Source organism: Gobio gobio, assembly GCF_949357685.1.
Source record: "Gobio gobio genome assembly, chromosome: 12".
NCBI lineage: Eukaryota > Metazoa > Chordata > Actinopteri > Cypriniformes > Gobionidae > Gobio > Gobio gobio.
The window spans coordinates 32132009-32158134 of NC_137105.1; the positions used below are offsets into that span (position 1 = coordinate 32132009).

Genomic DNA, 26126 nt, shown 5'->3' on the forward strand with positions numbered 1-26126 from the left:
TACCTGATTTGTGCTAGTTAAGTTTTAATGAAAATATACAGAGTTGCTAGGAAGTCAGTGAGAAACACTCCGCTCACAGAACCACCAATACAGCACTTATCAAAATCCATTCAGTTACTTACAGTAAGCCGAGATTACAAAAGGTTATTAAAGTTTCTAAAAAAACAAATCTTCCTTTATCCCACTGTCATGGCAATAAACATTCAGTAACTAATTCAATTGAAAACCATAACAAAAATCAGTTTGTATCTAATGCAGAATATCTAATGATTTAACAACATGCATCTGAATATTTATATATATATAGTTATATATGTTGTTTATATATAAATTTATAAGTTGTATATGAATCTTCTTCAAATATGTAATCTAATAAGTATTAAAGATTTAAGCATGTGGTCTTAATCATCATTTGGGTCAGTACAGAGTCAATAGACAAATGAATCGGCACTGTCATCTGTCATTAGTAAAGAAGCATAAGTATATCTACCCCAAAACCTTAAATAACCCAAAAACAGAATAAATAAACACTATAACAAATATTCTGGCAAAAGCCATATTCAACATGAATGAAAGAGTTTTAATATAAGACAATACATAAAATTATTATCATACTGCCAAGCCCTGTGCTGAGTGGATCATTAACAAGAAAACAAAAAATAAAACCAAAAAACCCAGAGTACAACCCCAAACTAGTTATAATTTGGCCAGATTATTGAATTAATAACACATAATTAACAAAAGGGGATGCATTGTTGGCACGCGTGTTTACATATTATTTAGCTTCATATTTTTATGGCAAAAGGATTTATTTCAGAACATTCTGTGAAAAAGTCAGTGGTGTGCATTTGTGTAATTGATAACATTTTACAATAAGGCTGTATACGTTAACATTAGTTAGCACAGTTAACTAAACAGTACTTGCACAAATGTATTAATCTTGGTTAATGTGAATTGCTACATATAGAAATACATTAATATTACAAGTTTTTTGTTATCACTAGTCAACTTATGCATTACAAACCAAGAATGAACAATAAATTAACAGACATTAATAAATGCCGTAAAAAAAATGTTCATTGTTTGTTCATGATACCGAACGCATTAACAAATGCTATAGTATAGAACCTTATTGTAAAGTGTTGCTGTGAAATTCGATCATATTTGTGTTTATGTATATAAATGTAAATGACAAAACTTTTTCTTCTAAAATAATTTAGTTTTTAGTGCATATTGAACCAGTATTTGTATCACACTACTCAAATCTGTTGCATTACCGTGTGCATGTACGTGTGCGCACTTGGACGTGGTTTTGTACGCAGGTTGTGCCTCTTGCATTGACCACTCAGACGTAGGGATAGAAAGAAAATGGACAAGGGCTTTGAGACTCCTTCCTTCTCTCCTTCCCAAAGTTTCCTGGTCCAGATATTTTATAAGGCCTCAAACTCGTCAATTCTCTGTTTAGTATTGCCCTGGCGAATCTGCCGCAGAGTTTTGTATTTGTCTCGGCCGGCGCGCACGTTCTCTGTGTGCAGCAGGTCGTTCGCGGTCTTCTTGGTGTCGTCGCGAGCCTGGGCCAACTCTGAGGTCAGAGCCTGTAAAGAAGATAATGTCAGAAATTTAGTGATGCTTTTTTTGATCTATGACTGAAGAGTACAATCAGTTCTGAATGTGATTTTTGTCGAGTAGGACTTCCTGTCAAACAAACATTCCTAACCCTATCCAAACCAGTTAAATGTGATTTTACCAAGTAGGACATGTTTCTGGATTAACAACCTGGTTGTTCAGAAACAACACAATGTCAGGCCCTAAACCCATACCAATTGGATATCTAGTTGATTTAGTTTCCTTCTAATTTAGGTTAGGAATAGATTGTGGTTTAGATTGTTTGATAGTAATGCTGTTTCCGGACAATGACCTACTTAGTGAAATCACATTCCTATTCCTAACCCCAACTATTAACTACAGTTAAAGGCAGAAGGATATTATAGGTTTAAAAGACGAGCCCCAACCCCAGCCTAAAACCTAAGCCTAATCCTATTTCCAAAATCTGGTTGTTAAGAATGTTGTCCAGGACCAACAAAGATCTGTTGGCTGTACTACGGTAATCATATTAGACAACCTGATGAACCAAACACAGGACATGATTGTAGACATCCCTGGTGCTAGACATTCCTATCAACCAAGCATATCTCTAGGTCTATCCAAGCCTAAACTAACCCCAAATTTCTCTTAAAATTAGAAGCAATTTACTGGTAGATATTGTCATTTCAGGGCAGGGATAATCATTCCAACTTATGAGTAGATATATGGTAGTTATAGGATCTCAGTTATAGAAACTAGCCATCAGGGCGGCCCCCTGAGAACTACATTTCCCCCTATGGCCATTTTCCTGGTTGCATTCACGGCGTCAGTAAGAACTCTGAAGTGACATAAGATGGCCGGCAGCGACGTCATTTAAGTGCGGCATTCAACAACTGAAGGATGGAGGACATTGATCAATTGAGAAGTTTTACAGTACTTTCATTGTTCGTAGAGTAAGTTCATGGCGGTTGCCGGTGTTTACTATGTGTTCAGCCAATCAGCCACTGATAGTTCCTATTGTTCTGGGTTAGACCCTACTCTGAAGTAGGAGCTAATTTAGTCCCTCAAAAATCCATTCCTATAACTAAAATTGTTCTCAGTTCCTGAGGTAAGAACACGCTAAAAAGTGGGCCTGAAGTTCCTGAAACAGGAATTAGTTCTTGCAGTGAGAAAGGATCTATTCATACATATTAGTTCCAAATTTGCTTCTATACATCTGGATTTAATGAAGATACAAAGATCTTGATAAGTTGGTTCATTGACTACAGTTGGAACTCTATCAGAATGAATAACCCTGTACTAGGCCCTGACCAAAACAAAATCTGAGCAAAGATCCACTTTTCTGCAATGACTAATTGATAGGAATGTTGAATAGGATTGGCTGTATAGGAGGCATTCAACCCTGCTCCAGTGCTGTGTTCCACTCCAGTTTTAGACACGCACTTGCAAACTTCCCTAAGCACTTCCCCTCGGGGGAATTCCTGCCACCATTTTGAAGTGCGTTTCAGTGGAAGTGGACGAGGGAAGTTTATATGGACAGATGTTCATATGTCACCGCATATCACGTTTAATTTACCCCACCACAAACAACTCTATGATATTTTAATTATTTTTAAAAACATTTAAAACAACCCAAACACACCTTTATACATATAGACTGCTGCATTAAACAGTTCAGTCCATTGCAAAGGTTCCACCTGTAGTGGGCACTCATGCAACGCAAGCAATGACGCACATCCGAGAGAACGAGACAGAGGGAAGTTAGCAAGTGAAAGGCATAATAAAAACGAACTGGAACACAGCACTGGAGTCCCACTGTCCAGCTGAGTTGAGATCCAACCCTAATCAGACACACCTGAACCATCCAATCAAGGTCTTCAAAATTGGTTGAATACCCCTGGTCCAGGACCAATAAGTTCTTATGAGACTTTACAGGACGGTAGCTAGAACGCAAGAGGAGTTTTGTTCTGATGCTAACAAAACTGGTAATTTTACATTTCCCAAAGACCTTGATTAGTTGGCTCAATGGTGTTGGATTTAACGTAGGGGAGTCCATTCCTGCTCCTGGAGGTCCCCTGTCCTGCAGAGTTTAGCTCCAGCCACACCCAAATCAGCTAATTCACTACCAGAATAAACCGCTCTTGTGAAGAAATAGCTTATTCAATGAATCGACAGCCCACCGGCTAATCTTCAACATGTTTGCTCATGTTTTATAAGAGAAGTCACAGATAATTGTGCAACAAGTATGATTCAGTGTACAGCACTTCTCATTCATTTCTATGGTATCCGCAAACAGTGACTGACTGTTGCACAACTCCTAACGAAATTCAATGACGTCAAGGCTGTAATGTGATTGGTTATCAAAGCACACGTGATCCAAGTTAGCTGTTACGCTTTTTCCAATGGCAGCTCCACATACCCTCGTATCTCCCAAAAATAAGACCATCTCTGCTAGGCAATAGGCATCCTCGAAACTTCCAGGCAGGTGCACGAAAACTGGATGAAGGTTACCCTAACCCAAAACCTTGTTGGGAACATGCTGGAGTCAGACCTGGACTTAAGACTTAAGGATATATGAGCAAACCCTGCTCCTGAAGGGCTACAATCCAGCAAAGTTTATCTCCAACCCTAATCAAACACACCTGAACCAGCCAATTAAGGTGCCAATCAACAGATGTCTAACAGGAAGGTAGCCTCCAAGGTTCAGGATTGGCTCCCCCTGCCCTAGGCTCTAATCCTAAAGCCTCAACCAGTTGTTACTGCAATGTTATACTTACCATCAGCTGTTTCTGAACTCGTTCATTCTTCTCTGCCTCAGTGATTCGCTGTTCTTCATTGCGGTGGTCATGGAATCCTCCTGTCTGCAGGTCTGCACTGTAGCTACCGTTGCTCTCCTCCCCATCGTCATACTCATTCTCATCATGTTCGTAGGCGGGTGGTGGTGGAGGTAGAGGTAGTGATGCATGTAGAGGTGGTGCTGCCATCACATTGTGAAGCTCCTCGCGGGTCTTCACCAGGTCGTCCTGGGCCTCTTTCGCCTAGAAGAACACATTCCAACACCACAAAAGATCAGACTCAACCAATCCAATTACTGAAGAACTCGAGAATGCACCAAGAGTATGAATACAGACTTTTGCAGTAATTCAGACTCATCAAGGGTGAAAAAAAAAGCACAAGATCTTGAGGTGATATCATTATTCCCATTTGGGTTAATGTCTTAATGCTCTTACTCTGTGCTGCCATGTAACAGCTTCCTGCTCCTTGCGTTTTTTGGCCTCCTCCAGGAGTGCAATACGTGCAGTGTGTTCTGCTAGCTCAGCGGCCTGAGAGAAATGAATGGGGAGGATTGTTAATAGAAAATAACACCGTTTCGACAAAAAATGACTTTGCAGTCAAGAGTTAAGCTCTCACCAGCTGTTCCTGACTCTTCAGTTGGTCCTGGGCTTGACGGGCCAGTTCTTCCTTTGCGAGCAGGGCTGCCTGCCTCTCTGTCTCCAATCTGGCGGCCTCCTCATCTGCCAGTCTCCGTTCATGCTCCAGCTGCACGGCCCTCTGCATCTGCTCCTGCAAGTCTGAAAACACACAACCAGATTTAATTTAAAGTGCAACCATCAATACATCCTAAATATGGGTCTGGGTCTCACTGTGGAAGGTGGTGATGCCCTCATGATTGCATATCTGTGATGTTAATGAATAGTTCACAGATTCAACACTAAATAGTGGTGACCACATTATGCTTTAGCAGTCCCTCATTTACTCACCGTCATGTCACGGCATGACCTTAATTCCATGGAACACCAAAGAGAAGTTTAGTAAATGTTCATGCTGCTTTTTTTTCCCCACAGTGAAAGTGAATGGGAACGAGGAGCTCCAAAAAGACCAACTGAAGCACCATAAAATTAATACTCATAACACATGCACTATATTCTGTATCTGAAGCTGTATAATAAATTTTAGTTTGTTTCTCACACAAAGCTAAGTTATTCACTAAATTCTTGCTTGACAGCTGTGCCACCATTTACTTTTATTGTATGTAAAGCAGCCTGGATTTTCTGCTACATACATATAATTCCTTTTGTGCTCCATTTAAGAAAGAAAGTGGATTTTGAAGTAAATAATGACAGAAATTTCCTTTAAGCTGAGTGATGTCTGCAAAAAAGGCAGAAAAGATGTCATTTTGTGCCATAAATATAGATAATTTCGAAAGCTTTGTTGGACTTTGTATAGTCAGAGATGGCGGACGGTTTTAGCATGTATGGCCACATGATTCAGGAACATTATTTAATCCAAAACAAAAACTTTCTGAATGAAAAATTACTTTCCTAATAATCTAGTCTCAAACTGGATATCAAAAAGACCAGCTTTGTGGCAAACACAAAAGAAACATGGCATGTGAACAGCAGAAACACAGTGACAGGTGCAGTATGACACCACCTTGTGTTTGCATATTGTCTTCCCTTTATATAATAACAAGCTAAAAGGTTACATAAACTGAAAAGACCAAAGTGACTGTATCTGGCTTGACATCTCTAATTATGAGTCACATTTTCCATATGGAGTCACAAAAAAGCAAACCAATCGTCGCAATAATTGTTATATTTGCTTTTATTATAATCCATATTGTGTTGTTTCATAAAACTAAACAGTTAAAAATTGCCTTTTCTTAAAAGTATAAACATGATAAAGCTGGATATATTTTCCTCACATTCAAAACAACTCACACATGTTGATTGCTTTATTTTCTTATGTGAACGCAGTCATGAAATACTTATCTTGCATTAGACATGAAAATATTTAAACCAAAACAAAACATTATTTTACACGATTTTGGACCCTGGCGTCTTACCTTTCTCTGCTTTTTTGGTCTTCTCCTCGAACTGGTAAAGTCGCATCATCAGCTCCTGTTTCTCCCTCTCCATCTGCTCTTTCTCTCTCTCTATGGCCTCTCGTCTCTTCTTCTCACTCTCCAGCTGAGCTCTGCAGATAAGACATAACCAGAGACATGGTGACGTTTGCTCTATACCCACAAACAAAAGTCATCTCTCAGACTGACCTGCCAAGGGAGACATATTAAAGTGGTCACATAATACAAAACTCAATTTTCCTTGCTCACAGTCCGATGTTAATAATTGAAAAATCCTTGACCTGCTGCAAAATTGGCTTGTTCAGAAATCTTGTTGGCTTCATGACATCACAACCATAAGGAGATTGACATACGGCCGCTCAAGTTCACATATCAATATCTATTCAGTATTTAGCTATTTAGCTTAATTAATTCACTAATTAGTAATTCGTAACGGAGGTCATTTACATATAAAACTGCTTAAAATTACATTTGGAAAAGATTTTGCAGAAACAAAGCAACTGAAGTTGACTAAAGACAATGCAACAAAGTTTAACAGTTATCATAATGTCATATCATAAGTCAGTTGGATACTGTTTTTTATGCTATTTTAGACAGATAAATCAGTACCATATAATATATTTAATTACCCACCTAGAAACTGCCTAGCAGTCTTTCAAAAGACCAAGGTACCACATAGCAAATCTCTAAAAACAACCTCAAACCCTTTAGAAACTACATAACCACACAGGACACCTTAGCAACCACTAATACATCCTTTAAATTTGAAGACTAAAAATAATAAAAATGAAAAGAAAAACAAAAAACAATGACAAACAAATAAATAAACCAAAATGTACAATTAAAAATGAAATCAGGTTTTGCTAATCCACAAGTTATGAAATTCTAATATGAAATAAGATGCTACACAAGTGTTGAACATGGTCTGTTTCATATCCGGCAACATCTGCTGATGAGACAACATCACTCCTCACATCGCCATGGTGATTCATCCTCACCTCTCCATCTGTTTGTGTTGTTTCTCCTCTCGAGCCTGTGCTTTCATCTGCTGCACCTCGATGGTGTCCGGCTTCCTGCGGCGCATGTACAGCTCATGGTTCCCCATGCACAGCTGTAGGATACGTTTATTAATGCGCAAACGTGGGGCGTAGAACACAAAATCCTGCAGGGATAAGAAGGAAGAGACCAGATATATAGAAGCAGGGGATTATGAATCATCCAATTTATTGGTCTTTGATCAGACTGATAAGTCTGTGTATTAGTATAATAAAGTCGTGTGATAACATAAATGCTACAGAAAGCAGTTGCTCTGACGCTCAGAGATAACGGTCAATGGAGGTCTGCCTGTCAGAGGAGACTGACTGCTGGCGTTTATCAGCTAAAACAGCACTGCTACTACTAATGACTCTTTACGGTGAAACTGCATGCATTACAGTGATTTACTGTTTGTGTGTGTCAAAATAAAGCCATAGCCATCTCAACATCTCTTTTTTTGGTGTCACATTGCAGTGTTATTTTAGGATTATTTATACAGTATTAAAAGTATGTAATCATATTTTGAATTAGCTTTTACTTTTAAATATATTTATATTTTAGTTTTAATTTTAGAAAATGTATGAATATAATTTCCCCCCCATTTGTATTTAATTTAGAAATTTTGGTACTCTAATATTCATTTTATATTCAATTAATTTTCAAATAATAAAAACAAATTTTAAAAAGTTTTAGACAGTCCCATTGAGATACAGTGGCGAAAAGTTGACTAGATTAAAATGTACATGAATCTTAATAGCCCATGTCTAAGTTCTAGAGGTTGAATGACTTCAGATTTTTTAAAGTCGACATTTATGTGATGGCCCCACTTAATATTAGGTGGCCTTAAGTGCTATGTACTTACATCAAAAAATAAGTACAATGTACTTACTGTGTTCAAATTGTATTGCAAAACACCTTTGCTGATATTGAGGTGGGATACGGGTAAAGTTAGGGACAGGTGTGGTGGTATGGATAAGTTTAAGGGTAGGGTTAGGTGTAAGGGAAGTGTCAACTGTGTAATTACAAATCTAACTACAGAAATGAATTACAGACGTAATTACATGCAGGTATTTTTTAAAATGCAAGTAATGTAAATACATGTATGTACACAATAAGAGCATTGTTTCAAATGATTAATTAAAGTGTTAGTACATAGTAGTTAAGGCCACCTAATATAAAGTGGGTCCTATGTGATTAAAGTTGAGTCGACGTTGACTAGTGGCTGATGACGTCCTTAATGAACAAATCAGCCTGAACCTGAACGCGGTTGCCTTGTGCACAGCTATGGCATATGACACAGCACTGCCCACAAGGCTATTGCTCCTACATAACAGCTTATTTCTAGCAGTTATTTTGTCTTTGGGTGGTTATATTTCTCACCGATTTCAGCTCGCTCCATATCAGATACAGATAAAGTAGCACAATAAAGATTACATTTAAATGAATGCATTAGTGAGAGAGCGATTGCATGTAAATTAATTATACCTGGCAGCGTCTCTCTATAAATAGTGAAGCTGTGGGCTTTAGTTACTAAGAAATATATGCTAGAACTTTTCCGTTTCTAAGCTATTTTGTAGAAAGAAAAAGAAAAAATGATTCGTTGCGCGCAATCGTGTAATGTGTCATCCCCGTGATGTAAAAGAAAATGTGATTCATCAGACTAGGCCACCTTCTTCCATTGCTCCGTGGTCTAGTTCTGATGCTCATGTGCAGTGGGTGCTTTCGGCAGTGGACAAGGGTCAGCATGGGCACCCTGACTGGTCTGCGGCTATGCAGCCCCATACACAACAATGCACTGTGCATTCTGACACCTTTCTATCAGAACCAGCATTAACTTCTTGAGCAATTTGAGCTACAGTAGCTTGTCTGTTTGATCGGACCACATGGGCCAGCCTTCACTCCCCACATGCATCAATATGACTTGGCTGCCCATGACCCTGTGGTTCCTTCCTTGGACCACTTTTGATAGATACTGACCACTGTAGACAAAATTAGCCAAATAAATCTAATTATTAAACTAAATTAACCATATAACTAAATTACTGATCTAATTACTGTTCTAATGCCCACATTGTCACTGTATGATAATTGAAATGAGCTGATGACATCACCGCTTTCTCCAGAACAGCTATACGGCTGAATAAAATTATGTTGCATTATTTTCCTGTTTAACACTGTGAAGCTGCTTTGAAACAATTTGCATTGTTAAAAGCGCTATGTAAATAAAGTTGACTTGACTAGACGGGGAACAACCCACAAGAGCTGCAGTTTTGGATATGCGCTGACCCAGTCATCTTGCAATCACAATTTGGCCCTTGTCAAACTCACTCAAATCCTTACGCCAGCTTCACACCGCATGCGCAAGCAGTGCGTTGGCAGGGCAGGAGCGGTGCGTATGGAGAGCGGGAGCCACGAGCGCCCATTGTGCATTCACACTGGTAGCGTTTGTCTCGCGCAGCTGAACCGTGGCTCGTGTATTGCAAATACAGACGAATATTGTCCATTATGTCACATTTTCCGGTCTTCTCCTCCGACCCCCGTCTGTCTCGTGCTTTGATTTATGATGGGCAGCATATATCTGCTGCAAATGCGACCGTGTTCCCCTCTGTCTCATACACACATGCATATAACATGTTGTATAAAAGTAGTTCACATGATGAATGTAACATTAAAGTGAAGATATGCTTCTAGTTTTAATCATTTAAACTGGCCTTTGAAGTTTGGGCAAAAACTTCTGGCAGTGTTGTGTTTTCGTGTGTTTTTATTTTCTTTTCTTTTTCACAGCACTGGATGTCATATGGTGATCGTGAAACACACGGGACACTTTACTACATGATTTCATGGTGAAATTTGTTATTTTCCATGTTAATCAGGTCAGTTTTGATCAAGAACAATCCACTGTGGCTTTAATTCAGCGTGAGCAGCGCGGCAAAAATAGACTCGGCGCCGAAACGATCGTGGCACTGCTGCTTCTGCTCTGCGCTGCCTCTGCATGCGGTGTGAATGCTCTAATCTGTTAACATGTGCGCCGAAAAAAAAAATGCGCTGCATACGCCCTGCTAACGCGTGCAGTGTGAAACCGGCCTTACACTTGTCCATTTGTCCTGCTTCTAACACATCAACTTTGAGGACAAAATGTTCACTTGCTGCCTAATATATCTCACCCACTAACAGGTGCCGTGATGAAGAGATAATCAGTGGTATTTACTTCACCTGTCATAATGTTATGCCTGATCGGTGTACAGTATGGTGTATATAGAGCTGTCAATCGATTAAAAAAAAAAAATGTACTTATTAAAATCTCACTTTTTTTCTGTAAAACACCAGTTTTTAATATTTTTAAATTGTAATAATTTCCCAGTTACAAACATTAATGATAAACATGTAACATTACAGTATAATTGAAAAATTTATCAATTTTACCATTTCTTAGGCTTTAAAAAAAAAAGATTTTAATTTAAGTGAACTTGAAACAATCTTCGAACTTAAAACCATTATAATAAATGTCATATTTATCTGTGGCTTTCCTACCTGTTAGACATATACATACATTTAATAAAGTTATCAAACACTTTATAAAATAAAATTAAATACAGATTAGTCCTTATTAAAAGCTAACATTTTCTTTGTTACCTTAGTCCTTTGATTAACATTAAATGACAGACATCACAGCAATTGGTTAATTAGGCTGCTGTGACTTTAAGATCTGCCGCCGCCGAACATGACGCGGATCTGACGCGCTGTCACGCGCATCTAATTTTCTTACAACGGGTTTAATTAATTTAAGACGTTATTTAACTCATTTAAGACTGCTCTTATGAGAATACTGGTTTTGAAAAAATTGGTATTGTGCGTGTTATTGTTTGTTAAAGCGCGAAAGAGAACTCGATTCTGGCGTGTTGTCTCTGCACACGATACTGGCGCGTATCTCTCTGTGCATCGTGTGAGTGTGTGTGTGTGTGGGTCCGTCAAACACGTAATTTTCCATTATTTGTGAGAAAACGCTTCTCTGCCAAACACAGGTTTCCGTGTTTTCACTGTTATACGCTAGGGGGCGCTTTTAAGCATCTTCTGAATGAATACAACATTTCCTGATCAAAACACAGGCGAAGTAGACGCAAAAAAACAATCGATCGTATGTAAGCAGATGTATATGTAAAATAATGTGATCATCAACATTAAACATCATATAAATCAAAACTGCCTAATGTTACTGAATGAAATGTCGATCCAGGACGAGCTATAGGACTAAGCAAGCAGTAGGGGTGTTGATGGACTCGATCTACTCCATCAGTGTTAGATCATCGTTCTGAATCTGATCTGGATGTAGTCTGACAAAAACATGATTTTCTCAGCTTTTTGTTCAAAAAGGAATGCATGAAGCTAGAATAAAAATGTTTAAAAGCAGAGGGTCTGCTCTTTCTTTTGATATATTGCATGCTCAGATATTCATACAACAAAATATGCTATGGGCCATTACATTTTTGTGAAAATTATCAAAAACCCTGGCGGTGGCTGGCAACTTTTTTTAAAAACGCTGGCGGAGAAAGTTATTGGAGTATGTTTTACAAGAAAATACTATTTCACTCTTTCAAGATCTCACGTTTAAAATCAACGTGTTAATTGACGTTTCTTTGTAATTAATTGTGAAATTTACCAGCAATATCTGAGTGAAAGTTGTGTCTACATAAGTGTCTGTGTATTTACACATTTTTTGAAAACCTGAAGATCATGTTCTCGTTTAAAGAGCATCTTGTGCTTTAACAGCCTTTTGCATAAAGTTCACATATTCATACGTTTCAAATGTACGATTAGTGAATTAGTATACAATGCTTACCATCATAAAAATGGTTCTTTAACATTGCTTTTTATTTTAATCCCAAAACTATTTAAATTAGACTTTTTATCCAAAAACCTAATCCCAGACATTGTAAAATTGGCATGACATAAAATTTGTCTATTAGAGTGTAATAAAACAAGTTTTATTCTCGTCAAAGCAGTTTTTCAGTTTCAGTTGGGACTGGGAGGTATGAAGGCGGCTTGTGTTGCAATCAGCCAACTGGTTTCACTTACTGGAGCTTTTTTATCTATAGGCTTGATGACAAACTTCTTATCGTTGAAGGAAATGTTTCTTATTTCGCTCCAGGGGAATCCAATTTTCGGTGTGAGTCTGTGAAGACAATGATGAAATCATGAGATGTTTTCATTCCAAACATACAGTCATGCAAAACAACATCATACGGTAAATGAAAACAACAATCCCCATTTAAAAAGGTGGACGACAACCATCAGATCTCGCTGATTGAGCAAAAAGCTCAATATTAGCACTGAGATCAGTTTGTAATGCAGTGAGAATGTTGTACCACAGGCATGACGGTTCATCACGGAGATACTCAAGGAATGTCAAGACAAGGAAGGGCCTGCGATTTGACATCATCGCAGTGAGGAGTGTGCTGTGATGTCTTTGTGGAGCTCATGGGAGTGTCGTTACAACGACACCTTCCACCGTGCATGCCACATTGTCTCTAAGCGTAGCTAAGAGAAAACAAAGCTATTATGGCCCACCTCGTATGACACACCGCAAACATTTCCTAAAACAAATGGCAGGATTGGTTCAAATAAATGATGATTATGATAAATATGGTGTGAAAGATCCTGCACTCGTAACTTTATTTTTAGGACTTTCTGTAGTTTATTAAATACCCCAAAACACACCATTGTAACAATAATTCAACAATTGACGCAACTATGGTAGTTTAGGTAAATGTAATACAAATGTAATGAATCCTTTTTGATGGAGACACACATTTAAAATCATATTATTAGTAAAATGGCATCTATGATAATTTGGTACTTTATTGTAAATTTGTCCAAAGGTAGTATAGGGTGCCAGGAATGGGGGGGATAAATGGAGTGCTATACGTGCTATGACTGTTACAGTCTGTCTCATGCTTGGCTTTGATTGGCTCTAGTGGGAATAGAGTTCCAGAGATTGTTGTGCTGAATTGGTCTAGGGTGGAATAGAGCTGCTAAAGATGTCGTGAAAATGTGCCTGCTTATTTTTTACTCATGTGGACAGAAGGCATGCAGTATTTTTAATTGGTTATTCTACCATTTAAGGAAAATTTTATATTTGTACACTGTTGAATAAGTAAATAAATAAAATACTATTACAATATTATATACTTGTTTATACTGTATAAATTTATAAATAAATAAATAAAACACTATTATATTATTATATACGGCACCGTACATTTTTTTATGTTTTTTTAAAGAAGTCTCTTCTGCTCACCAAATGCATCTATTTCATCAAAAAGTAATAGTGAAATATTATTACAATTTTAAATAATTTATTCTATTTTAATATATTTTAAAAATGTAATTTATTCCTGTGATCAAAGCTGAATTTTCAGCATCACTGCTCCAGTCTTCAGTGTCACATGATCCTTCAGAAATCATTCTAATATGATGAAATCTTTCTTTAATATGATTTAACATTTTAGGAAACAATGACACCATTCAAAAAAATTTTATAAGATCAAAAAAAAAGAAAAGAAAAATAATACTTTTAGTAATTAAATTGTTCAAAAGTGACAGTGAAGACATTTATAAAAGTTTCTATTTAATAAATGCTTTAATAAATAGATTTTATAAATGCAAACAAATGCTGTTCATTGAACTTTCCATTCTTCAAGCAGCACAACTGTTTTCAACATTGATATTAATAAGAAATTGAACTGAGCATTAAATCAGCATATTAGAATTTCTTAAGGATCACATGAAGACCAAGACAGACAAATGGGTAAATCACCTTTTGAAAGTAACTTGGCTTTAAATACCGATTGAATTGAGTATTTTGTTATGCTACTAGGGGGCAACATGTGACTGTTAAAAAATATATATATTTATCATTGAATCATTGGCTGCATCCGAAATCGCATACTTCCCTACAATATCATAGGTGTAAAACATTGTGTGACAAGAGTAGTATGTCCGAATTCACATTACTCATAAAAGATAAGCAAAAAGTCTCCAGATGACCTACTACTTCCGGCGAGATTCTGAAGTGTAAATATGATGGACACATTACTATCCCATGAGGCCACGGGAGAGGATTTGTGAATGGCAGTTAAGCAACACGAATGACGCTGGTAAGGTCACATTATAATGACAACATGGCGAATGTACTACATCCAGATTATATTCAAACTATACAGAACATACTTTTTTTAGAGGTCACAAAGTAATTAATTATTCAAAATAAGTACCTACTCAAGAGTATGCGATTTCAGACGCAGCCACTCGAGATTCATTCAAAAATACTGATTCATCCAGTAGTAATGAAACAAGTCTTTATGAGTGAGTCATTGAATCATTCTTTTTTTCCCCATTCAGATTAATTAATTAAATAGAATGCAAAAATTTACATTTTGTCATAACCTCTTGTAAATTTCAATATTATGCGTAGTTTAGAATCGTGAAAGAATCATGAACTCTTTTTATCCAGAATCGTGCAGCCCTAATTTCACATCATTGCGTTCAATGTTGAACTATGAACATGTGCTTTTGGAGACTGACATGTTGGCAGTTCTAAGACAGATCATTTCAAACAAATGAGAAGCTAAAGATATGGCCCACCGGCTGAAAGAGCACAGCTAACACAACACTTAACACCATACAAACACAAGCAAAGATCCGATGAATGTGAACTATTTCACAGGTCGTTGTGCAACATGTGTGCGCTCGCGAAGCCTTCACTCAGTCACACACACAATCCTTGCCCAACGTTTTCAAGGACTGCGCAGCTTGAAAAACCAGTCTTTGTTGCTATGGTTAAAATAGAGGGCATTGTGAGGAAAAAGCCATTAGTCGCCACTGCACTTAAGTACACACACAGAGAGATCTCTGTTTATGGAAACAATGGAAATAAAATGTATGTTACTTAAAAGAAGAACATCGTGTTCTAGGAATCATGTCCTTAAACCAAACTAAATCACCAAAAACACTCCTCAATAGCTTGGATTTCACAGCTTGGTGTAAATTAAAGGGGGATGATAGAGGTGCAGGCCAAAGGTATTACTAAGTAGCTAGGCAAACCACAAAATACCATGGTACTACGGTAACCATAAAGTACTCGTAGTATATACAGTACTACCAACTTATACCATTGATTTACCATGCACTGGCACAGTGCTTTATCATTTAAATTGTTTAAAAGAAGAGGAAAACACATTGAAGATACATGAACAGTAGTTGAAATGGCACTTCAGCTATGAATAATGTCAAATGAATGCAGGGAAAGGCTGAACTCACTTGTCGTCTCTCTCATAGATATTTAGGCCCAGGGCATCCACACCCAGCCACAGCTCCGTTCCCTTCTTGTTCTTGATGTCAAAGTAGTTCACCCCATACATTTCCAGATCCTGAGCAATTTTCAAATACTCAAGCATTGCGTCCTCTCTAGGGATAAATAAAATAGGACAACAAAATTATTTGTTTCAGTTTGTAATGCTGGCTGGTGATATGACCAAAATCTTTTAGCACAATATGTGTTATAACATGGTAATAGTATGTCACAATGAAGTCATAACTAGGGTTTTACACATTACATAATATTTTATATATTACATAACCATATGGTAATGCTAAAAAAAAGAAAATCAATCCAGAGAATTAAAAACGTTGCACATGAAAGTTCTTTATATGTTCTTATATTATTCTGTGGTGTGATTGTTAACTAAGGTATGTTTACATGACATTTACTAAAAACGGAAACGTTTTTCCTTTGTACAGACGACAACGTTATTAAAATGATCCCTGTTCACACAGATCCGCGAAAAAAAAAACACTGCCAACTACTGGCCTGGCAGCAGAATACAATGTCACTTTGTAAAAGAAACACTACGCACTATAGACTGAACACATAATACACATGCTCTCACAAATTCACGTTTTTGTAGTTTACACAGAGACTATAATGGAATATTTTTCAAAAACTTGCACTTTGAAACCTTTTTTCAAAAATTTGCATTTTCAGGCCAAAAAATGCTGTTGTCATGTCATTGAAAGGCCAAACCATAAAATGTTTTCGTTTAAAACAGCCCCTAAAACTATTAATTAAATAAATTAGATTATTAGGGTTCAGTAATTGAAATAAACCTGAAATAAAATATTAATAAATAAATATATAAATAAAAAAAGTTGACGTTGAAGACCAAAAGTAAAATTAATACAAATTTAAGATAAAATATATAAAAAAAACAATAACAAAAGCACATAACTGAATTAGTAACTAAACCTAAAATTGAGACAAAAACGTATTTATTAACAATATTATTAATCATATATAAAGAATTCTAAACCAATCCTGATAGGATTATTTACTCATTTTATATACAACCAAAAGATGTTGTAAAGAGATGTTGTAAAATTGCTAATCATTTTCATTATGAATGTTATGAATTGAATGTTAATATGGAAAGTTAAGACATTAGCAACCATAAACTACCTACAGTTATACCAAGTTTACACCTGTCTACACTGTGACAGATTGCAAACTATAGTTTACAGATTCACACTGGATTTTTTTTTTTAATTGCGCCACAGACATATTGCAGTATAAATACCAAAACAGAATCTCTACCAACTGACATTATCATTGCATGGCATACCTATATCCTCAAACCACTCAGGCCTATATAATGATTTATCAAGCAAGTCAATTAATAGGCATCAGTTAATAAATACACCTGACTATCCAAGTGACTGATGTGTTAGTTTCTCATTCCACAAATCTACTGACATTTTAAAATCTACATTTAGCATTACACTCTCCTTCGACCACCTTGTTCTCTAGACATTGAAAAGCCCATGTGACCCTATACCAGGGGTGTCAAACATACGGCCCGCGTCGGGTGTCCAATCTGGTCCGGGGTATGATTTGAACAATAATATAAAATATAGATGCACTGACTAGTCCACAGGCACCGGCCATTCAAACGGGTTTTAGTTTTATTTTGGCCAATCTCTATTCCGGACTTGCAAACAAACTGCTTTGCAATAATTTTCCAAAATGTCATTTGTGTGGAAATATTACGAAGTCTGTAAACAGGACGTTAACACAGGCACACGCTGAATATGGACGCAAAAATGAGAACACAGATGCACCAGCAAAGAAAATAATGTAGTGTACCAGGAACAAGCTCACTGTTCACGAAAGAAAAATATAAATATTTAATTGGGGTTTATATGGATGTATCACTGAAGGGAACTGACTGTCTTCAGAAAAGCTTTGATGGCATTTTCTTTTCCTCTTATCTCCCTATAAAGTAGTAGCCTATTAATATGTGCAGTGCAGCTCTGCTTTGTGTACAGCGGTAACCAAGGAAATGCTATACCGCTGCTCTTCCATAAGCACCACCTAATGGCAGAGAATAAATTTGCATTTTAATTCAGGCGGAATCCAAAATCGCCCCCTAAACCCTCATTCATTATTCCTTACGTTAGTCCACTAATATAGTTCACTTGAAGGAGTGATTGAAAACGAGTGAGTGAATTCGGACAGCCGTTGTGTGTACATCGGCTGTACACTCGTTATTGTGGGGCAATGTTGGATTGAATGAGTACACTCAATAACGTCCACTATGGTTTCGGACACATCTACAAATGGCTGTCCCCTCAAATGATGCCCTAATTGAGGGTATAGGGGGCGATTTCGGATTCAGCCTCAGTCTGTCTGCTCTTTTTGTTTTGTGCAGGACAAGTGTGTCTTATGTAGCATAATTTCACAAAGCCAAAGTCAGACCATGCTGATTTTGCTGTAAATCATACAATCTAATTTAAATAAATCTTTTTTTTTTTTTTTGTTAATTGTTTTTATTTGTTTATTTGTGGCAAAACTGGCCTCAAACAAAAAATGTATCCTTATATATATAGAAAAATGTTGAATGTCGAAAAAAAGGCGACAACCAGTATCAGAATTGGTCTATTTGTTTGAAAAAAGAAAAAGAAAAAAGGAATTAGCCACGAAAAATTTATCCTTGCATCACTAATAAAAATATTTTAGCTGTAAAAACAAATTCAGTTTTCAAAAAGCAGTGTTTTTCTAGTTTTCTTGCAAAGTATTTTGTAGTTTGTATGGTTAATATTAGTAATAGTAGTCAGCACACCAAAAAAAAAGAACACATGGTTATATATTTTCCCATCCGGCCCTCAACCTAAACTGAGCTTGACACCCCTGCCCTATACCGTATAAACTTCTTTTCAAGACATCTGCTTAAAAAAAAAAAAAAAAAAAAAAAAAACTGCATGTGTTGTCAGATAAGATGAAGATGTCATAATAAAGGGGCCAGTGATAGCTTTTGCGAGAAAGTCAACTTACTTGAGCATTCCTCGATGTTCCTCATGCCACACTTGAATCCTCTCCTCCCACTGGTCCCGTGACAACTTGTGCTGGTCTAGAACCCTGCAGGACACAATGTTGAAGTGTACAATGAAACAGGAGAGACAAGGACTTGTTTCTAAACCTTCATTCGTTATCCGGAGCCAAGTGTTGATGAGAAATGATGGCAGAAATCAAATCATGTACTTCCAGGAGCACATGCCCAAGCTAAGCCAAGCCTCTGTGTCTCACCGTTGGGGCAGGAGGCGATCTGACGTCAGGTATCCAGGCCTGTGCATTTCCTTGCTGAAATCACCAAATTTGGCCTGCACGGAATAGGAGGCCAGAAGCACCGCAGTCTCTGGAGGACAGTAGATTTCGTCACTCAGAATGCCGTCTTTTACTTGCAAGAAGAACAGCTTTTGAGTGATCTCCTGGATCAGCTCATCCGACACATCTTCTGGGAAGAACTTAGCCCGGAACTTAAACTGGATAGGGTTCTCCTTCTTTATATCCTGAGAGGAGACCTGCAAGAAATGTGTCGATTTCATGAATGTATCAACTCCAAATATGCACATTTAGGCCACAGCCGAAGAGAGATTTTATTTTTACAGTTATTGTTCTCCTTCTTTGTTGTCTATGAAGCTCCAAGAGATGTTAGGCTTCAAGCATTGATGGAAATAATTCAGAAATTTCTAATTCTTTAAGAGCCTGACATAATTTGAATGGTTTTATCAATACACCAGTTAGTTTTGGTCCTTAAAACTGACTGACCAAACAGTAAGTGCCAGTATAGTAAAACAGCACTATTTGTATGAGCGCCTATGTGAGATGTGGAGCAGATTATATTTTTCCCACTCCAGAATCAGTGGGTTTCTAACAAGTCAGTGAGAAATGGAAAACAAAACGGTGTGTAGTATAGGGCTGCACGATTTATTAATGTAAATTTCAACATTTACGAATACATTATTAAAACCAAAAATTGCATCGGTTAATATTATTTAATGGACCAAAGCTAACATGAACTAACAATGAACAACTTTAGTTGTATTTTTATTAACCAACATTACAGAGACAAATTGCTGAATTGCTCATTGTAAGTTAATTTCAGTTAAAATTAACTGATGGGACCTTTTTGTAAAGTGTTTCCAATTTTGTTTATTACAGTATAACTGTAAATTTACAAATGTAATATTTATGGCTTTCTTAATTCATTTTTAAATGTAAACCATTCAGCTTTTACTATGGATTAAAACAGCAGGGAGCCCTTAAAGCATCTCTTTTATTTCAGGGTTAAACAAGTGCTCGCTCTCCCTCTCTTGCTCTCTCGTCCATTTGAGCTCTAATCTGTGAGGCGTTTACTAGAGGAATGAAGCTAAACAAGATTCTTTCTTTTACTGCTCCTGATTGATGGTGAGTTAAAACCTCAGTTATGACCTGCATTTGCTCAAACATTTCACACCTTATTAGAATAACAGTTATCTAGTAAAATCGGTGTCCTAGAAGGACTATGACTAGAAATATACAGACTGAAATTGTAAATCACAAATTTACACTTGTTTGTCGTAATTAAAATGATTTGTGAGCGTTAAACAAAACAACACCTCGAGTTTTCATCTGCTTTAAGCGGATTTTGACTAACTTACTGACCAGCACGTCTAATAGGCCATTGTGTTCACACGCTCAACAGATATGATTATGATTGGCTACGATGCTCAACACTTGTAAAAACACGCTGTAAATAGACACCTTTGACACTCAGGGAGCGCACAAACAAACAAGTGTGTTTGAAAGCAGTGTCATTAAACAGAGAATATACCTGGTACTCTGTACTAAGGGGGGTACTGCAGAAAGGTGCTGTCAACTTTTTTCCATTAGTACCAACTGATAACAGTTGTACCAGTACGTTTGACAACCCTAAAGACTCAAATTTAAATCAGTTTCACAAAAAGTAATTAATTTCCTTGTATAAGGAATTCTGCTTTCCTTTGAAGTGTATTGCATACTATACAACGACAACAACGAGGAAACACATAATTCAAATGTTCAACCTACTGACTGTGTCACAGTCCAAAAGGTTAAATGCATGTATGTGGAGAGGGAATGTGCGCATGAGGATATAGGTCTTCAAAAATGTCAAATGTATATTAAAATATATTTATGAAAACAGAGAGCACACCATATTGAAAAGACGCCATATTGAATTTTACAAAGATGAAAACAAAAACCCTGACTACGGTTTATTAAAACACATTCTGTAGCAAAAATCAGAATATCATGGTGTTGTTAATCAACTCTCTCACCTTTTTATCAAGTTTCAGCCACGTATGGTATCCTTTGCTGTCCATATACTGTAGTCCGAAGTACCATATTTCACGTAACCCAATAGTCTTCACCACCTGTCAGAAAAAAAAAAAGAAAAAAGATACATTTTAGTACACAATAAATAGATTAATGAATTAAGCTGTTACTGGCTGCCTTATGACTGTTGTATATTTGGTGCTTTGAAATAAAACAGTAAATACTGAATATACTATTTTTGCCGCCATTCCATCACCAAATAGACCATTAGCTCATCCACACCATTCATTTGCTTTTGCAGGGATGGATGTGATAGAGCACCAAAGGCCCTGAAGGCAAAACTTTAGATTTCAAAATGTCTATGCAGAATTCCCCAGAGGCTTTATGCACAGTGGTATTTATTAGTGTTTCTGGCTAATGCAGCAGCCCTCATGCAGTGACCATCATCTGCTAGTCCAACCGCAGTTTTGACCTCGAGCGCATGCAAAATGATTGCATTTTCAACATTCAATCATGTTGAAAACTTTTGAAAGGTAGCGTACATTTCAAACATAGCATATAACTAATGTGACACAAAGGTAAAATGCCTCACTCTCTTAACTTGAGCTCTTTATAGCCACAACTTAATGGTTAGCTAATATACTGATATGGTCCTCCTGTCCTCTATGTGTGATACTGTGAATAATAATGTATAAAATAAATAAAATATACTAATCTAGTACAAGTGTAAAACATTCAGTATGTATAACCAACAACAACAAAAAATTCAACAATGAAATTAACAGAACATGTACCATCTGTAACTTTCTGACACACAGACTGCACTGCAGGAAGTGTTAGGTGCAAATTTACTAATAGGTTCCATTCTCTCAGATCTATGTCTCAAGCGTAATGGTGATTGACATCAAAGAATTACCCACAAAGCATGTGCACATACGAATGCCAATGACATGACAGACAAATGAGTTTCCTAGTAAGATTCACTCTATAAAGCACACAACCAAACTCGCTTTCTTGGTCAAAACAAATGAGCATGTTAGTCTAGTAATCAAACAAATTGTTTATGAAACATAAACCATATTTAGCTTTTATTCTTCTGTGGGAATGTAGCTGAAGAGAACTTTAGTTATAGGGGAATAATTATGGTAGAAAATCAAAACGTTTGAAATGTTTCACATCTGCCTTTGACCAAAACAACATTTCAACAATAGTTTTTCTTCAACCAATAAGATTTTCTATTGCCTTTTAGAACCATACACAATCATACCAAATCCCAGAAAAAAAAAGATCCAAACTGGTGACAAGGACCTAGCAGAAATGTTGTAAACCAGCTCAACAAGTTCTAAGCATCTCTAAGCTCAGTGTCAAAGCTATTTGACAAAGTGGATTTTTTAAAAATTGGTAGAGCAATTCCTAGAATACATTCATCTTTTTATTTATTTTTTTTAATTAAAGACATAAAACGAGCAAAATCCAGCTTCAACAATATACTTCAACCCAATAAGAAGAAATACAAAACACATCTAAACCTGGGTCATGGCACCAATTTCTAAGACTGAAGCTAGATAACATTAAGAATAAAAGGCTTTATTTAAATTAAACAACCTGCTAAATATATAAAGATATATTTAATGACAACATTGCGCATCATTTTATTTAAGGCCAGGCTCCAGAGTAACATTTGAGAGCAGTAGCACTGGTGCCACCAAGTTCTACAGATAATAATTTAAATCATAAAATGACTACTGTTTTGCATTAATAAGTGCAGTAACTAATTACACGTTACACGTTTATTCTTTGTAAATACCCAGCAAATCACTGAGATGCAGATAAAATGTACTTTTATTATTTACATTTTTTTTTTTTTTTTTTTTGGTTATCACATTAAAAATAAAACTTAAATTGCATAATATTTAGAGCTTTGAAGTGCTGGAAAATGTGAAACACTTGAAAATCCTTAAAGTGTTTGAATTTCACTCTCAAAAGGTTGTATGAACCATGAAATTAATATAAAGTGAATGTAAAAACATTTGACCCTTTCTGCTACAATACCATGGTTACAGTTAGTGTTAATCCATGGTGAATGTTGGTGATTTGTGGACTGAAAAGCCTTCTATAACTATCACTAGATGTCGCAATAAATATTGTGGCGAATTCAAATGCTTTCTCACTGGATCTCCCAGTGCTGTGTAGTACAGAGTCGCATGATCAAGTATCTGTTCTGAATTCGTGCTGTGCTATCTATTATTGGTTTGAGCTGATAAATGGTCTGCACTGCGCAGCTCAGAAATGTCAGCTCTTAGCAGTTGGGGAGCGTGGTGGAACCTCGAACAAAATGTACTCGCACCAGCAAGAAAAAAAGGTCGCAAAATGAGAACGTTTGGTCGTAGTCTGGAGCCCTGTAAGGCTTCGCACTTTAGAGTTCCATGTTTTTGCAGGGAATTAACTCAGCCTGCCAGCATGGACAGCTGGACTCCCAGAGCCTTCAGTGAAAATCTCTCATCTATGCCGGGTGCCATCCACAGTTCATGACTGCCTCTTTAAGAGCACTTACTCTGAAGTGGGTTCTGGTTCTGTTCCACTTGGGACAACTAGTGTGCTCAGAGAGGAACGGCCCTTATTCACTGTTTCCACAGTCGTGGCAGTCAATGAGCACATTGGTGTAATGGTCAATGAGTCATGATTTAAGGGATATGCTCTTTTAAAGAAGAAAAAGCCTTCCTGTGAGGTTTTCGCGGTGAGTGGGACCTTCTATTTGCAGGGGATTATCCCATGTCACCAAGCCGGTAATTAAATTAGGTCATAGGCATTGGAGCTACTGACAGTCTGAGTTTGTCCTGTGATGTCCTTAACTGGTTGTTTGTTTTTTTATTAATTTGATATACTTTATATTCAAATAACCCAATTTAAGATTGGATTTAAGTTATTTTTGTGGTTAACCCGTGTACTAACATTGCACTTTTTTGTTTGAGCAACAAGAATTTTACTATGAAAATAAATGTAAATGTGTCATTTGTATTCTTGATTTACCTTTTAACATTTCTCTGAATAACTGTTTGCAGACCTTTTCCCTCTCTGTTTCAGTTGAAGGACAAGAATTTGTTTCAGATCGAGGAATTATGGGAAGAGAATGAGAAGCTGTCATTGAGGGATTAAACTGATGGATTGCAGATATCCGGTACGCATTGTCTGTTACACAACCTTTACTTGCAAGAACTGAGTCAAATCAAATAGTCTATTTTTCATATATTACACTTATTGATTGCTGCCAAATATTTGCTGAAAAAACTATTTTACTATCTGTTCAGTAATAGAATGAATTAATTACATTAAATGCAATCAAAAGTAAATTGTACTAGTTCAGATTATAAAACAGGATCTAAACAGACAACAGAGAATTTGGAGAGAACAGAGAATTTGGCACATGATGTTTACGGAGATACTCTCAGCGAAAATGTTTCTCAGCCCAGTATAAGGTAACCTTGGTTGTCAGACAAGATTTAGCAGTACAACTTTACTGGGGCTTGTTCCCAATAATAATACAAAAAAAGTGTAGGGACACCCTTGAGGCTAGATTAGGAAAAGAAAATGTAAACAGAATTTGCAATCGAGTTTGGATTTTTCTGCATGAACCTCATCACACATCAGAGCGGGGGTGCTAACTGTAAACAAAAATTTCATCCACAGCCAGTGTTTACATAAAATAGGTTGAAATCTGGATAATTTCACACGCACACTATTGTATACCCAGGGCAACGTTTGTCAGTCATTTTAAATTGAGGATTGCGATCATATTTTCAGTCTGTTTTGTCTTTTGGGGAAAATTTTTTTCAACTGCTCATTAGCGCAAATATATAATCAGCCAATCACATGGCAGAAACTCATGAGGTGCATTCCCTTCGACTGCAAAAAATTGGGGTATTCCGCCATTTTAAGTGAGATTCCAATCCGAAGGGAGTGAACATGTTCAGTTCGAAGGGCACTGCTAACGGCATAGGGAATAAGGGAACATCGATAAATCACTTCACAGGAAGTAGAGAGTTGTTACTCATAAATGTTGTTACTCTTATACAAACTACTGAGCATTTACAAATGGTAATGGAGATCAATGTTACATTTGCGTATTCGGTAACACTTTATTTTAAAGTGTCATTGTTACATTTGTTACATGTACTTTCTATAGTGATAACAGTAAATTATGCATAATTACCCTCAACCAAACCCTAATCCTATAGTAAGTACATGAAGTTAATCAATACTACCCAGTGCTTAAAATATACAATTACACAGTAACAATGACACCTTAAAATAAAGTGTAACCGCATATTCTATTCGATCATGGATTTGCACATATACACATTAACCAAATCAAAATTTATTTTCATATAGCATGACAGCTTCAAATCTGTTAATAGTCAATTAATAGCTGCAATAGTTAATTAAATATACATGTATATAATAAACATAAGTTTTGATTATATTGATTAGATACATGTATTTTGTATATGTATACATTATATGTATTTTTAAAATTTAAATTAAAATACAATATTTATTTGTTTTATCATAATCCGCATGACCCTTTCGTGTCCTTTCTTTGATGATGTTGCAGGGCGTTCCAAACAAGCATTTATTGTCAGTGAAGTTTACTTCAACGGATATCCTGTGCTCAGGGAGTAGGGAGCATTGAACACTGTGTAGGGATCCTGTCAGTCAGAACGTACTTATGGTCAAGAAAATAAAGAAAGAGTATCCCTACACGCACAACAACCTTGAAGCCTTGAAACAGATTTACAGCATTCTTCAGATGCTAGGGTCAGAATTTGGCATAAATAACATGCAAGCATGGATCAATACTGCCTTGCATCAATGGTTCAGGCTGCTGCTGGTGTAATGGTGTGGGGGGATGTTTTCTTGACACAATTTGAGACCCTTCGTACCAACTGAGCATCATTTAAA

At 36.7% G+C, this 26126-nt stretch overlaps 1 protein-coding gene across 4 annotated transcripts in view; it reads right to left on the bottom strand.

Annotated features, from left to right (window-relative positions):
- Positions 1-543: 543 nt before the first annotated feature.
- The window catches only part of ezrb (ezrin b), a 36119-nt gene continuing 10536 nt past the window's right edge, over positions 544-26126 (bottom strand). For 3 of the 4 annotated variants that reach the window (XM_079830453.1, XM_079830456.1, XM_079830455.1), the window contains 11 exons: positions 21170-21265; positions 19119-19393; positions 18867-18950; positions 15800-15946; positions 12557-12653; positions 7447-7610; positions 6431-6561; positions 4996-5156; positions 4815-4907; positions 4362-4622; positions 545-1595 (listed from right to left, as the gene is read on the bottom strand). In XM_079830453.1, the coding sequence (XP_079686579.1) occupies positions 1431-1595; positions 4362-4622; positions 4815-4907; positions 4996-5156; positions 6431-6561; positions 7447-7610; positions 12557-12653; positions 15800-15946; positions 18867-18950; positions 19119-19393; positions 21170-21265 (1674 nt within the window). In that variant the 3' untranslated portion in view covers positions 545-1430. Of the gene's footprint in view, positions 1596-4361; positions 4623-4814; positions 4908-4995; positions 5157-6430; positions 6562-7446; positions 7611-12556; positions 12654-15799; positions 15947-18866; positions 18951-19118; positions 19394-21169; positions 21266-26126 lie in introns of all 4 variants that reach the window. The other variant, XM_079830454.1, reaches the window with a different exon arrangement.